General features: G+C 29.0%; 1 protein-coding gene across 1 annotated transcript in view; it reads right to left on the bottom strand.

Annotated features, from left to right (window-relative positions):
* Positions 1-6544: 6544 nt before the first annotated feature.
* LOC145962311 (FERM, ARHGEF and pleckstrin domain-containing protein 1) overlaps positions 6545-15241 on the bottom strand; it is a 43154-nt gene continuing 34457 nt past the window's right edge. Inside the window, exons 12-21 of the mRNA XM_083083290.1 lie at positions 11930-12132; positions 11758-11847; positions 11272-11647; positions 11081-11190; positions 10857-10997; positions 10627-10781; positions 10129-10253; positions 9873-10033; positions 8799-9058; positions 6545-8638 (exon numbers count right to left, since the gene is read on the bottom strand). Coding sequence (XP_082939416.1) covers positions 8563-8638; positions 8799-9058; positions 9873-10033; positions 10129-10253; positions 10627-10781; positions 10857-10997; positions 11081-11190; positions 11272-11647; positions 11758-11847; positions 11930-12132 — 1697 coding nt within the window. The 3' untranslated portion in view covers positions 6545-8562. The remainder of the gene's footprint in view (positions 8639-8798; positions 9059-9872; positions 10034-10128; positions 10254-10626; positions 10782-10856; positions 10998-11080; positions 11191-11271; positions 11648-11757; positions 11848-11929; positions 12133-15241) is intronic.

Below are 15241 nucleotides of genomic sequence, written 5' to 3'. Positions count from 1 at the left end.
ATTCATTTTATCAGAATGTAATTTTATTAGAATGTATATACACATCAAACAATATTTCATACGTGGAAAGTTACTCTATCAATATATCTCTGCAGATTAGTATATATATTAAAATACTATTATACATTAAAATAAGATAAACTAATAAAGTATGTAATATAATTGATATATAATTGATTTATTATTTTTATAGAATATTAAAATCAAATTAATAAAAGTTGCGTTCGTATTAAACCATTAAAAAAAAATGGTTTTATAAGATGTAAGCAATAAACAAAATTATTGTATATATATATATATATATATATATATATATATATATATATATATATATATTAATATTTGTATGTTACAAATTAGAGCCTTACTAACTTCTTAATTATTTGTTGTTCACACCGGCGTTAAGAGGTGTAATTAGCAATAGATATTTATATTCGGGCGAGAGAGATGTCAGGTCGTGGAGTCTGAATAGCTTAGTGGTAAGAGCAGTCGCCCGGCAAGCGAAAGACTCGGGTTTGATTCAGGATTCAGCGACTTTCGTCCTGTTATTTTTCTCGCCTATAACTTCTTTGGAGGGTAAGAGGGATATTAGAGAATTTACAATATATATTTCATTTTTTATTGTATATTCTTGCATAGCTTACCTCGAAAGCATTTCAAAACACTATAATAAAGTATTTTTTTCGAGTACTTTTCGAGTTATGAGGCTTGAAATAATTTCTTAATTTTTGCATAAACCATAAAATATCTAGTAAAATATTTATTTTTCGATAATCTGACCTCAATACTTTTATGTACAAAATAATGAGAGAAATCAATTGGTGTAAAGAAAACACATAATTGTTTCGAAAAAAAAATATGTAATTGTTAATTGCAAATTATGTTTTCTTTACACCAATTGATTCCTCTCATTATTTTGTACATAAAAGTATTAAGGTAAGATAATCGAAAAATGAATATTTTACTAGATATTTTAAGATTTACGTAAAATTAAGAGATTATTTCAAGCCTCATAACTCGAAAAGTACTCAATGAAAAAATACTTTATTATAATGTTTTGAAAAGCTCTCGAGGTAAGCTACAAGACCTTTTTCTGGGAAGAGATTGCCCTCACACCCTGTATATATTATATACACCTATATAATAAAGATTACATATTATATCATGTACGTAACATATAAGCCGAGGTCTAACATATAATAACTTTCTATAAATACCATGTTATATATAGGAGGTAAAAATATTTTAAAAATTCTTAAAACATCCTTTACGTATCTTCATTCGATTATTAATCGAAATATATGTAATAAATGATAAAACGCACATAAATTGTGCGGTTTATTTAGATCTCAAATAATTGCGTACAATGCATATATATGTTTCTATGAAATTCACATGTTCTATGAAGTGCATATTAAGAAAACGTAAATTAAGATATAAGAAGAAGATTAACTGTAAAGTATATATTTTCTCTGTCCATGAGAGATAAAATGCTTCTCTCATTTATGTTGCAAAATTATTCCAATCTATTACAACCGCAGATTTCTCAGAGTCAGGATTCGATTGTACAAATATGAAATGTTATCGTTTTATCTTGCTAGATTTATAATGTAAAATCGGTCATTAATTAATTTTACGTTAAGTAAATATCATTGCCAGAATAACTAACAAGATAAAAAAGCTAGAATTTTAAATTATTATTTTTTAAAAATATTGTGAATCATATTTCCAAAAATTTGATTATATTATTGAAATTAAATCAAATGGAAAATAACAAATCTTAATTGATTTAAAAGTAATAATTTACTTAGAAAAGTAACACGTATTATTAAAAGAGTCAAGCGATAGATTGTTACTCTTCCGTCATTGGTGTTTTTTAATTTACTTGCAATAATTTATAATTTGCATACTTAGCACACACATAAAGTGAACAAGACATACGTGAAAAAATATTTCTTAGTGAACTAATCGCACATGATTATTTTTCTCAATCTGAAAGTCGTCATTCGTATTTGTATTAAATAAATCTTAATATCCACTCGATAACCTCTGCTATATATTAACATTTAGATTGACCTGATCTTTATACTTCACTTGTCGCGACTTATATTTCTAAATAATGAAAATGTGATAAGAAAATAATGATATTAAAGATAAATGCACGCGTAGAACGATTTTTTAAAAATCTGCAATCTCATAAATCATTTATCTCTCTATCTAAACAGAAAGACAGTATTCTTGATATAATCGAGTTATTTTTGTACAAAAATAATGTGTACATAATCAATCGGAATATTTCATATTTTGACCATAGAAAGATTATAAATCTATAGATATATGTCATTACGCATGTTGTTTCTTCCAGATCAAAAGAGGTCAAGATGAATACAGATAAAAAAATAATTATCTTGAAACTTTTCTTTAGTTTTCGAGCTAGAGAAGAATATTTTATCGAATATAATATGCAAATAATATGCGATGTGTACGATTAGCGATTAACGTGTGATTAGGAATATATATATGATCGATGAATATGAATTTATTACTTCATACTGTATAAACAGGACAATAAAGTGTCGAACATCAGTTTTTCACATCGATTATAAGAGATCATCTTTGCTGATATTGAAGAAGCAATTGTCGAATATCATTGACTATCTTGAATATCCTGGAATATAACCGCGGGAATCCTTTGCATTCTTTTCCTCAAGATTTGAAATGGAAATACCGTAATTTTTTAACTTCCGGCCAGAAAATTAGCTCCAACATAGACGCAAAAAAACGAATAAATCAATTATTACAATTGATAATTACTAATTGCAAAAACAGACAACTGTTCCTAATATTTTTTGTGTTATTATAAATAATTATGGATAATTAGGAATTATTTTTTTGTATCTCAATGTGCACGTTATATAATCATCCAAAACAGTGGAAAGGATAAAATATGTAAGACATATGTTATGTATAATCTATTTAATAATTCCGATGATATACATTTTTACAACTAGTTAGAGTAACTAAATGCTAATTACCCATTATAGTTCTTATATCACTTACTATGTTACTTTTTTCTTTATTTGCATTATTCACTTGTTACAAGAGTAAACATTTTTCGTTAATCAAAAAATCAAGGCCAATTATAAAAACATCTATTATACCATTTGTTAATCATGCATTTACCATTTGTTAATCATGCATTTCTGAAAATTAAATTAAATTTAATCTAATTGTAAGTATAATTCCATTATAATCGAAAATTATAATGAATAAAAAACGAAAAAAATTCCTTAAGTAATAGTAGAAGAATTAATAGAATTAATAGAGAAAAATTATCATTATCTAATTTTCAAGATTCAGTTTCTTGATAACGAAATTTTATAGGAAGATGATTAACTCTATAATTAATCTTTGTATTTCTTCCAATTCTAATACGCATCTCGCCCTATATATATAGTTTTAACAAATATTCATGTGCGTGCCATCGGGTTATTAAATTCGTTTAATGAAAGATATAATCGTAAGAAGAATGTATACGATATCAAAACTCATTAAGTTTATTATTAAGCTCATTGAGTGAACTAAAAATGTTTTTAGCATACATTAATGGAGTCTTTTTCTCACGTTCGTTTATGCCTGACATGATGGATGCATCTAGGCACGTATCTTCGATTAGCGAGACTACCGTAAGGATAAACATGATTACAACAGCAGATTAATATGATTTTTTCTTCCATGTATCATCCACTAAAGTTCTCTTGCGCAAAATTTCAACGAACGTGACGTTATTTTCCAGACCAATTCTCAATTTTAATAGACAGGATATCTCGAAACTATTAAGTGTATAATATGTAATATAATATTATTAATCAATCGTTTTTAGTAAAATTTTCAACTGTTAAATAACTTCAGATATGCTGGATACAAAAAATTGGATTAAAAAAATTTTTAGTATCATTATTATCATCGCACAGTTCTGTTCAATATTTTGAATATGTTATATATATTATCTGTTTTTTATCTTTATAAAATCTTTTTTTTAAATTAATAAAAGATTCTATTATTTATTTTTCTTTTTAATATAGATATTTCTGAATATAAAAAAAATATCTAATATCTAATTTTAGATCAGTTGTGATTATCTGTACGATTTTCAGATATCTTGTAAAGAATGAATTTCATATCTACCAAATCAACGTAGTTATATAATATAGGATTAACTTTATAAACCAGTTTTTGGTAAAACTGCTGTTTAGGGGACCCAGCCCGAATGACCTTGACATATGTTGTCAAGGTCACTGTCCTGAGTAACGTGCAGGAGGTTTTAGCCGTCGCTCGTTGTTTATTAAAAAGTTATTAACAAAAGAAGTTTTATAAATGGAACTTAATTTTCGGACACCATGTACGATAACAGACCTCTTGTCGCGTTGAAAGTTATAAACGTGAATAAACGTAAAGAAAAACGCCAAAAAAAAGGCAAATTAAAGGTAAATAAAAAAAAGGTAAACAATTTAAATTTATATAGAATTTAATACAATTTAATACAATTTAAAAAAATCACAAATGTATGTGTACACACACACACACACACACGCGGGGGGTACAAGGGGGGGCCTTCGGCCCCCCCTTGCACCCCCCGCGTGTGTGTGTGTTGATTTCAACTCAAGAAGTACAGATAAGAAGTAACGTACATGGTGTTCGAAAATTAAGTTCCATTTATAAAACTTCTTTTGTTAATAACTTTTTAACAAACAACGAGCGACGGCTAAAACCTCCTGCACGTTACTCAGGACAGTGACCTTGACAACATATGTCAAGGTTAAGGTCATTCGGGCTGGGTCCCCTAAACAGCAGTTTTACCAATTGACATTTTATTACTGAATGATTTATTATAGAATAATGATAGGATTTATAAAAAAGTACAACATCAAATGTGCGTGGAAAGTCCAGTTAAATAAAAAAAAATATGAATTAATATATTTTAGAAAATATTTAATGTTATTAATAAAAAAAAAATGGTCATAATCTTATTGATATGTTTATTGCAACAAAATATACTGATAAGGACATAATCATAATGTTACATTTATTCGTTCTTATTATATTTAATTGCAGAAGATAGTAAGAAATAACAATTTTAAGAAAAGCTGTATCTCTTAAAATATACATTGGATTTCAGTGAAAGATACTTATATTTGAAATATACAGATTATTTGGATATTGATTGAATTAAAAATTATTTCTCAAAATTGATGAGCTATTGAAAAGAGAACCATTGCATAGAAAATCTACTTATTATAGTGAACATTATATATATATCTTATGTTTCCAGGCAAATTCTCTAACTTTAACTTTATTAGAACGTAATACATTTACGGTCTTTCTCCTACTGATTTCATTGTTGTATTTATATGCTATAATATCATGATTTTATTATTGCAGATATAAGTCTGTTCTTTTTATTTGCATATTGCATTTAAAATGAGAAGCAAATATTCTTATTATGCTAATATTTGAATTTATTTTTATCTTCTTTGCGCGAATATTTTGATTTAAATCTATGAATGTTATAAAGTATAATTGTATCCGTTTTATAACAATGCCAATTATAACGTTGTCAATTTTATAGTGACTTTACAAAATCTGATAAAGTAGATTTAAAGATAATAAATTTTTTGTTTATATTAATCTTTCTTAACATTACAACAATGTTATACTATCTATTAGATTGTTGATTGCTCAGCAAATATTGTACATCCGATATTTTATGAGGCAAAGTTGAGATTTGAAAACCAATCTATGATTTATCTTAAACAAATCTGTATATATAGATATATTTTCATATCATAAAGCATCATGTAAGCCTTTATATCTATTTATATATCTACTTATATGTACTTATGGCTTTTATTTTTATTTTAATTGGGCAATATATATTGTATATACATACATACATACATACATACATACATACATACATACATACATATATATATATATATATATATATATATATATATATATATATATATATATATATACAGGGTGGCCCATTTTAATCCATCCAGTCGAATATCTCGAAAACCAAGCCCGGGAGAGAAAAATGTTTCAGACAAAAGTATGGTTTCGAGGGGGCCATAAGATGGTACCATTGGTTTGACCTTGAAGAGTCATTTCAAGGTCACGTGAAGGTTACTTCAATTTTTTTAAATGGTACACCCTATATATTTTTGTACATTCTTGTAGCCTATCTCGAGAGCTTTCCAAAACACTATAATTAAGTACTTTTTCGTTAAGTACTTTTTGAGTTATGAGGTATATGAGGCTTGAAATAATTTCTTAATTTTACATAAACCGTAAAATATCTTGTAAAATATTCATTTTTCGATTATCTTACCTTAATACTTTTATGTACAAAATAATGAGAGGAATCAATTGGTGTAAAGAAAACACATAGTTGTTTTTAAGAAAAAATATGGAATTGTTAATTGCAAATTACATATTTTTTCTTAAAAACAACTATGTGTTTTCTTTACACCAATTAATTCCTCTCATTATTTTGTATGTAAAAGTATTAAGGTAAGATAATCGAAAAATGAATATTTTACAAGATATTTTACGGTTTATGTAAAATTAAGAAATTATTTCAAGCCTTCATTAGAAAAGTACTTAATAAGAAAATACTTTATTAATGTTTTGGAAAGCTCTCGAGGTAAGCTACAAGAATATGCAATGAAACATAGGGGGTTCCATTTAAGAAATTGAAAGTGATCTTTAAATGGTTATGAAAGATGAAAGCATTGCTGCTATCTTATGTCCCCCTTGAAATCATACAACTTCTGTCTGAAACATTTTTTTTCTAAAACTGCGTAACATCAAGAATAATATTTGACTGACAAAAATGAAATGGGACATCCTTTATATACATATGTATATACATACATACATATATATATATATACACACACACAGGATGTTACATAATATATAATCGCTATATATATAAAATTCTAGTTCTCTTTTCTTTTCTTTGTGTTATATATTAAATATAATCTAAATTATATAACAATTTCTCCAAATGATATAAAAACTCAAAACACATCTTTTTATAAGTGTCTTTTGACTATAAAAAGACATTTAAATAGATTGATAGATTCACATTTTTTTAGGTACTTATATGTATAATATAAAATCATAATTAAACATGCTTAATGGTTAATCTAATAATTATTCATCTCTTTGATTTATTATTTAGGTTAAATATAGTTGTATATAAAGAAAGGATATACAAATACCGTCATTTAAATAGCCATGCAATAGCGATAACAAGAACATATTATTATATAGTATATATCGCGCCATTTTACAATAAAATTTCTTTCAATCTCTTTATAAATGTCGTATGTAATAATTCTAAAAAGCACGATGGCACCAACTAAAATTTGAATAAAATCATAAGAATCTTTATATAACTCATTTATGGCTTATATAACATAATTTTCATACTATGTATTCTACTTAAACGAATTAGATTTTACAAAAAGAAAAAATGCGCAAAATTATTGTCTTATAGAAGACAATGATCGTAAAATAAATTGGATTATAAAATTGGTCCAACATTAATACACATATAATTCCTTGCAATAATATCATCAAACATTTACTTATGTTACATAACAGAATGCATCTTGGAAAAGTACTGCTAATATGTAAATATATATATTTATAGATATAATTCTAACGCAATATTATATCCATTTTATATACATTGAATAATAGCGCAGGCTCAGTCAATTATATATAATGCATAAATTCTATGAAAATTGTTAAAAATAAATGTCTAAAAATACATTATATATTTTACATTGTTGATTGATTGTGAATTATCACTCAATATAGAATAGATATAAAAAGTTTTGATAAAAATTTTGTAAACAAATGCGATTGATATATATGTGTAAATATTTACAAACTTTTTTATATATTTTTATATATATTTTTCTACAAATAATATTCTCCCCATAAATTTAATATAAAATTGAAATTCTCGTCAAATATATTTTACTAAGTTTCTTCTCGCCAAATATATTTTACTAAGTTTCTATTAAAAGCATAAAAATCACGTATTAAGAAATTTTGCAATTTGTACATAAAAGTTCTTTATATTTTTGTCTCTAATTTTCTATAACATCTCTGTTATTATATTTTATTTGTAATACAATTTTTAACTCTTTTCAAAATTGTGTTTTCTAGAAGAATAACTCAAGTCTGTGGAAATACACAATATTAAAAGAATTATAATTACAATCATCAATTTTAAATAATGCTATAAGATACTATCAATATGTAAATTCATAATTTACATAATAGAAAATGTATTGGACATGAGTCATTCTTCCAGAGAACTGATTAATTTTTATCAGATATAAAATCTCCGAGATATACACACATACGCGCGATTTTTAATTTCACATATAATAAGGCCAAAGATTTAGACTTTCTTGTTACATACTATCTCAAAATCATATTATATAGCACAATTCTTTAATTATTGGATAGATTTTAATATTCTTCTTTTTTATTCATGCTGGCAGGCACATGGCTCTGTTGAGTTGCACTTTGAATGACTTCAATCCATCTAAAAAAAATAAGTTTGTTATATACTTTATTATAATGTTATTTTTTGTAAGTTTATTATACTTTTATTAGATCATAATACATAAGACAACACTTAAATATATAAACAATAATCATATGTTTATGTGTTTCTTGAAATTATAAGAATATTGCATATTTACCTTCCAAAAGTATAATCACTTTCTGCTCGAAAGAAATATACATGATTCTTGAATTGTAGCTTAAATACAAAGTCCTTATTAATCCCATCTTTTTCCGACGGTGTGGATACAGTGTATCCTAATAATGGCAAACAAGCTAAGGGAAAATCATCTTGATGAGATTTGTAAAAGAATAAACAAAAGTTGGTAAATACAACCCAAAGCTTTTGCCAACCATTGCTGTTTTTGAATTTCCGTAAAAGAAATCCACTAAGCTGATTCTGAAACATACACATTGATTAATTTTTATATAGAATATACAAATGTCTCGCACAATGAAAAAGAATGTGATATATATACAGGGTGTCCCATTTTAACTTTGCCATCAAAATATCTCGTAAAGTCTAAAAGATATGAAAAAATGTTTGAAACAAAAGTTGTAGGATTTCGAGGGGGACATCTGATGGTGACTTTGACTTTGACCTAGAGGTCGAATTTACTGGTCATTTGAAGGTCAACTTAATTTTTTTAAATGGAACCCCCTATTTTTTATTACATATTCTTGTAGCTCATCTCGAGAGCTTTCCAAAACACTATAATTAAGTTAGTTTTCATTAAGTATTTTCCGAGTTATGAGGCTTGAAATCATTTCTTAATTGTACATAAACCGTAAAATATCTTGTAAAATTAAGAAATGATTTCAAGCCTCATACCTCAACCTCAAGCCTCATACCTCAACCTAACTCGGAAAGTACTCAATGAAAACTAACTTAATTATAGTGTTTTGGAAAGCTCTCGAGATGAGCTACAAGAATATGTAATAAAAAATAGGGGGTTCCATTTAAAAAAATTAAGTTGACCTTCAAATGACCAGTAAATTCGACCTCTAGGTCAAAGTTAAAATCACCATCAGATGTCTTCCTCGAAATCCTACAACTTTTGTTTGAAACATTTTTTCGTATCTTTTAGACTTTATGAGATATTTTGATGGCAAAGTTAAAATGGAACACCGCATGTGTGTGTGTGTGTGTGTGTGTGTGTGTGTGTGTGTGTGTATGTATACATACATATATATGATTCAGAATTTTAACATACTTGAAATGCTCGTAATTGATCGCTGTAACTAATACTTGTATTGCGATGCCAGCAAACATGAACTGTAGTATTGCTACGTTGTGAGGCTTTTGCACCTCCGCAACTAGTTCGATCTACTTCTAATCCTACACCATCTCCCACTTCATCAGCTGAACCTAAAACTTTTAAAAGAAAAGAAAGTTTAAATGAAATCTTTTTATTTTTATTTAATAAAAAATCTTTTGACTTTGTACTGTTTTGTATAGCGATTACTTACTACAAGACTTTAAACTTAAATATGGCATCTTTGCATCTGATGCATCAGCTTGCGTTATAGCCATATTCAAATCTTCTATCCATCTCTCTTTCTCTTCTTCGTTGCTTGCTGCAACTGTTAACGATCTACAAAAACAAAATTTAACGGCTCAAATTTAACGAGAGTGTAACTTTAAAAACGCGAGTGATAAAAAAACATTAGGACGCTAGGATACTAGCATCGCTTTGATGCACATTTAAGCAATATCTAGATGATAATGAAACAATATATGTGCGATGATTTGATGCTCGTCACATACTCTGCACACGCATACGTGTTGCTTCATTATTATCTTGATATTGCTTTAACGTGCGATAAATTTATCAAATGTATGTTTCAATAAGATCAGTTTAGCTAGTTGACTTCTTAATAACGATGTGGCCTTTTAACGACCATTAATATCTCTTCGTTATTATCTTTTTTAACTATGCAATATAATTCGAGAAACTTGATACTCACTGATTTCCTTGTCCGTCAATAATAAATGCGAAATCCGTCCCAGTCTTATTATCTGCATCTTGAATCTTCATTCCTTTCAATGGTAGTTGACCATGTACACGGAAGCATTGCGTTGGTTGTTGAGTACGGAATGTATACAATAACACGTCCGAGAACTGTGAAGATAAATACGATATTAATCTCGTCGCGCTGTGTCACACAAATTGACGAGAAATATGCGGAAGACTCACCAAGAAGAACATACGTTGTTGAAAACCTTTACGGCTATACTTTTGCAGGCATCCTTGTCTAATAAACCTTCGACCTTCTTGCACTAGATTGTCAAAGCCAGTAATGTCTCGTTGCATTTCGCACAATTGTACTAGGTTTTCCTGCAGTGATGGGAAACATCGAAACAATTTAATTTGTTCTGAATCATTCTCATATAATACACAATGCGATAATTTTCTCTCACCGCTTGATTTATAATTGTGAGTCCCTCAAGTAACGTTTCACCGAGTCTATCTCTCGCTGCCAAACAATCTTCGAAATCGGTATGGTCTTTCGGATAATGATCTAATAGTCCTAAGTGAAAGAGCAACATTATCGTGTGAGAAATTCAGAGTTATGTTGAAGACTGAATAATCGATATTAATCCACACTCACTGTCGATAATACTGTTGTAATGCAATAATCGTTGTAAAGGTTTCAAAAGGAATGAGGTCAACGGCAGATAACAATGCTTTTGTGACTCGAAATCCCGGCAGAGTTGATCGAAGCGTCGCGACGTTCGCATAGAATATTCCATTTTCTCCAACACGGGAATTAGATTTTCCAGGTACTGATCGTAGAGAGGCAGGATATTCAAGAGTGTATTGTACAGAAAGTCGCCAATATTGTGACGAGCGTTGCTCTCCCAGCGTGCTAAGCGTGCCTCCATCTCTTGAAGGCACGGCCCGTGCACATCGGCAAGCAGTTCGATTAAAGAAACCACTGATTCCCCTTCTAATTCTGCTTCTCTGGAAACTTCCTCCCGGAACCACTGCGCATAAAAACAATTCGCAATCTTTAGAATCTTTAGTCAAGGATTTTAAAAAAATAATCTTCTTCTCATTAGCTTCCTCTGGACTGGCATAATAATTTTTTACTTACTACATTAATAACATCCATATCCTTCTTGTATGTTCGTTCTGTCATAAGAAGCTCTTTGGCTATATAGTAAGCTTTATCGGTTGGCCATCTCTGGATAAAAAATAATAATTTTTGTCAACAGATGCAAAAATAAACTGCATAGCGGCAACAAATTTATAGACGACAAACCCACCTTCGTTTTTTTAACTTCCGTCTCTTCCGCTTCCCCATTTCGTGCGTTTTTCACCGGGCTGAGATCTGGCGAATTTACGATGCTTGCATTGTTCATCTCGATCTCGCCGTTCGTCGCTCGTTTATCCGAAGATTTTTCAGCGGTGTATACAGAATTATTGTTCTCCCGTTGATTAGATATCTTCTGCTTGTCGGCTTCGACATCTGTAAGCAGATTTCAATCAGATGGGGAAAGAAGTTTCACTAAACATAAGGAGAGATGAGAAAAATAAAATAATAAAAGTATCGATAATATCTGTGGAAATGTAAGGCCTGATGTGTATATGCACGCATGCTGTGGTGCAATTTTTCGGTTTTTATTTTTTTTTTCTATTGGGAATCTCTTTGCTGCGCTCGAAAAAAAGATGTCGATGATTCGAACACGACAAAAGCTCCGGAAAAGTTATTCCACGTGAATCGAAATGATATCTATAACTATAAAATCTGCACATATATTACTTGTAAAAATTTACATGCACGAATGGAGAAACAGAGATACATACTTTCGATATATTAACAAACATTATAAAATTTATAGCAAATACATTATTATAGGTTGCTGCTACTTTTTGATCAGCAAGATTAAAAATGCTTTGTTATATTCAATGTTTTTATCGTTGATTGCTAAAACTTCTATCTTAACAATAATGGTTATTTTAATTACAAGAGATAAACATTCGAATACATTAATGCTAAAATAAAAGCACATGTTTCGCGGTTGACAATTTCAAAAATCTCAGAGCGGAATCTACGTGCAGTGATTTTCCGTATAACGAAGAAATAAAAAGCTCCATCTTTTCTACCATAACGATGATATGTAGAACGATAATATACAAGAGATGCAAATAAGCCATTCGAATAAACGAATAGGAAATCAAAGTTACAGCGAGAGAAAATTTCATTTTCACTAAATGATCTACCTATAAATATATGTGCTTCGAGTAATGAGCAAATTAACGGCTAGAAACAAAACTAATGCTAAGAGAAAATATATATAACGCATTCTATATTTCTCATCGATGCAAGAAATGCAAATTGCATGCGGAAATAACAGCATCGTGACGAAGTAGCTTGATATTCGCAGCGGAAAGCCTCTTAAGCAGCGAGTCTTGATCAAGTTTTTACTTGCCGAAGACGAAGACGACGAATATGATACAATTTGTGAGCAAAAAAATAGAAGTGTATTATACAGGAGCATCTAGGGGTAAGCTATTCCGCTTGTGTTTTGCATCAGAGTTATGGCATAAAGACAGGGATGGGAAAGTTACTTTTTAAAAGTAACTCGTTACCGTTACTCGTTACCGAGTAAAAAAAGTAACTCGTTACCGTTATTAGTTACTTATTTTTAAAAGTAACTAGTTAGCGTTACCGTTACTTCAAAAATAACGATTCGTTACTTTTCCCGTTATTTTTAATGTTAAAACAAGATAGAATTAAATAAAAAATTTACTTTGGTAATATTTTTTATTAAAATATTAATATAAAAGCAAAATTCTTTATTTTAAATTTACAAAACCGTAAAAAATTTAAAGAGATATAGATTTTAAAGCACTTAACATGTAACTTCACATGTAAATAAAAAAATTTTAATTTTCATTAAATTTATAAATACAGCTAAATTTGCATTCTTTTTGTGCTCTCGTCCGATATTACGTCAAACTTAAAAGCTGGCCAATCACATTCCTCAGACGACTGAAATAACTGTGATTGACCAATGATGTCATTAATCGTTCCAGAGGTGGCTGTGAAGCTGGCACGACAATCTACGAATTTTAATGTTCTTGACCAGTATGACATTTAGATCAGCATGACATTTAGACCATTCCGACAGTTTACTATTTTATAAATAATTATTTAAAAAATCTCTGCTTGAAAAATGTTTCTAAAGAATAGAACTTTTATAGAACTGTCCAGAACTGCCGTTAAAACTACGGAAAATCATCAGCACGACACATTTTTACTAAGTGTCGTGCTGGTCGAGGACATTAAAAATTCATAAAAAATTATTAATTATTGAAATATCGGTCTGAAATTGCATATATAGGCTGAACTATAGCAGAATTATTGGGAACTCTTGCTAAAAATAATAATATTCAACGCGTTTTGGTTTTTTAGAGGGAAGAGTGTCATGCTAGATTCGCAAAGTTAGCACGACATTTTTTCGATTTCGACTTTTCAATATAAGGAATGCGGAACTCTTTAATTTTTATCAGGAACTGTAGAACTATGAAAAGTGCTATCAGAACTCTTAGTATTTTTTTGAAATTCGTAGATTGTCGTGTCAGCTTCACAGACACCTCTCAGAGCAATAAATTTCATCCGAAATATTATCGAATTTTATATGAATGTCGGTCGATGACTAAAAATTGAATATGACAGAAATACGATGTCATAAGTATTTTCAAAATATGAAAAGTAACGGTAAAAGTAATTGTTAAATTCGTTATCGTTACTAAAAAAATGTAACTACGTTATCGTTATAGTTACAGAAAAAAAAATGTAACGCCGTTACCAGTTCGTTAGCAAAAAAAAGTAACTATAACGGTAATGGCGTTACAAGTAACGCGTTACTTCCCAACCCTGCATAAAGATCATTGAAATACGAGTATGGGCAGAGTATGACGCATTTGCATGAATAAAGCCTTGATAATATATATATTTAGCTTTCACCGTTTTTTAATTAATAACCATATCATCACAATCTACAACAAGATCATTTATACAGGTATATATGATTCCGAAGATATTTTGATTTTTAATTAAAATTCTTAAAATCCTGAAACAAAAAGTTTATAAGAATGCTCGCACATTATCTTTTACGATATCTAAGACCAAAGTATGTTATTTTTATTAAGCTATACATCTTCCATGTATGCATCATCGAATTATTTTTTTCTTCTTCCTAGCAATAATTTCTGCAATCGCAATTTAAGGAATTATTTGTCTATCTATGCAAATGCGACGGAGAGCCCAGACTCGGCTCTAAACAAGAATTCGTGCTACTTAAACAAAATGAATTACGAAACGATCAAGAGGAAAAAAATCGTAATAATCACAGTTACAGACAGGCATTGTAAGGGCATTACTCACACATATTGCCATCCGGTCGAGCGACGAATCCGGCATTGCGATAAAAAGATACGACATGAACAGTAAAAAAACAAAAAGAAAAAAAAAAGAACAAGGACGTCGCATCGAGGAGAAACGGAGATTCAATCCGTAGAAATTACTGTGTAATAAAACGAGGAAAACTGCAGAGATCAACCCATCTGGA

This window comes from Camponotus vicinus, unplaced genomic scaffold, assembly GCF_025532165.1.
Source record: "Camponotus vicinus isolate PSW18456_S1 unplaced genomic scaffold, iyCamVici1.0 SCAF_11, whole genome shotgun sequence".
In the NCBI taxonomy this organism is placed as follows: domain Eukaryota; kingdom Metazoa; phylum Arthropoda; class Insecta; order Hymenoptera; family Formicidae; genus Camponotus; species Camponotus vicinus.
The sequence above is the reverse complement of the archived record's forward strand: the minus strand, read 5'-3'. Positions and strand labels throughout refer to the sequence as shown.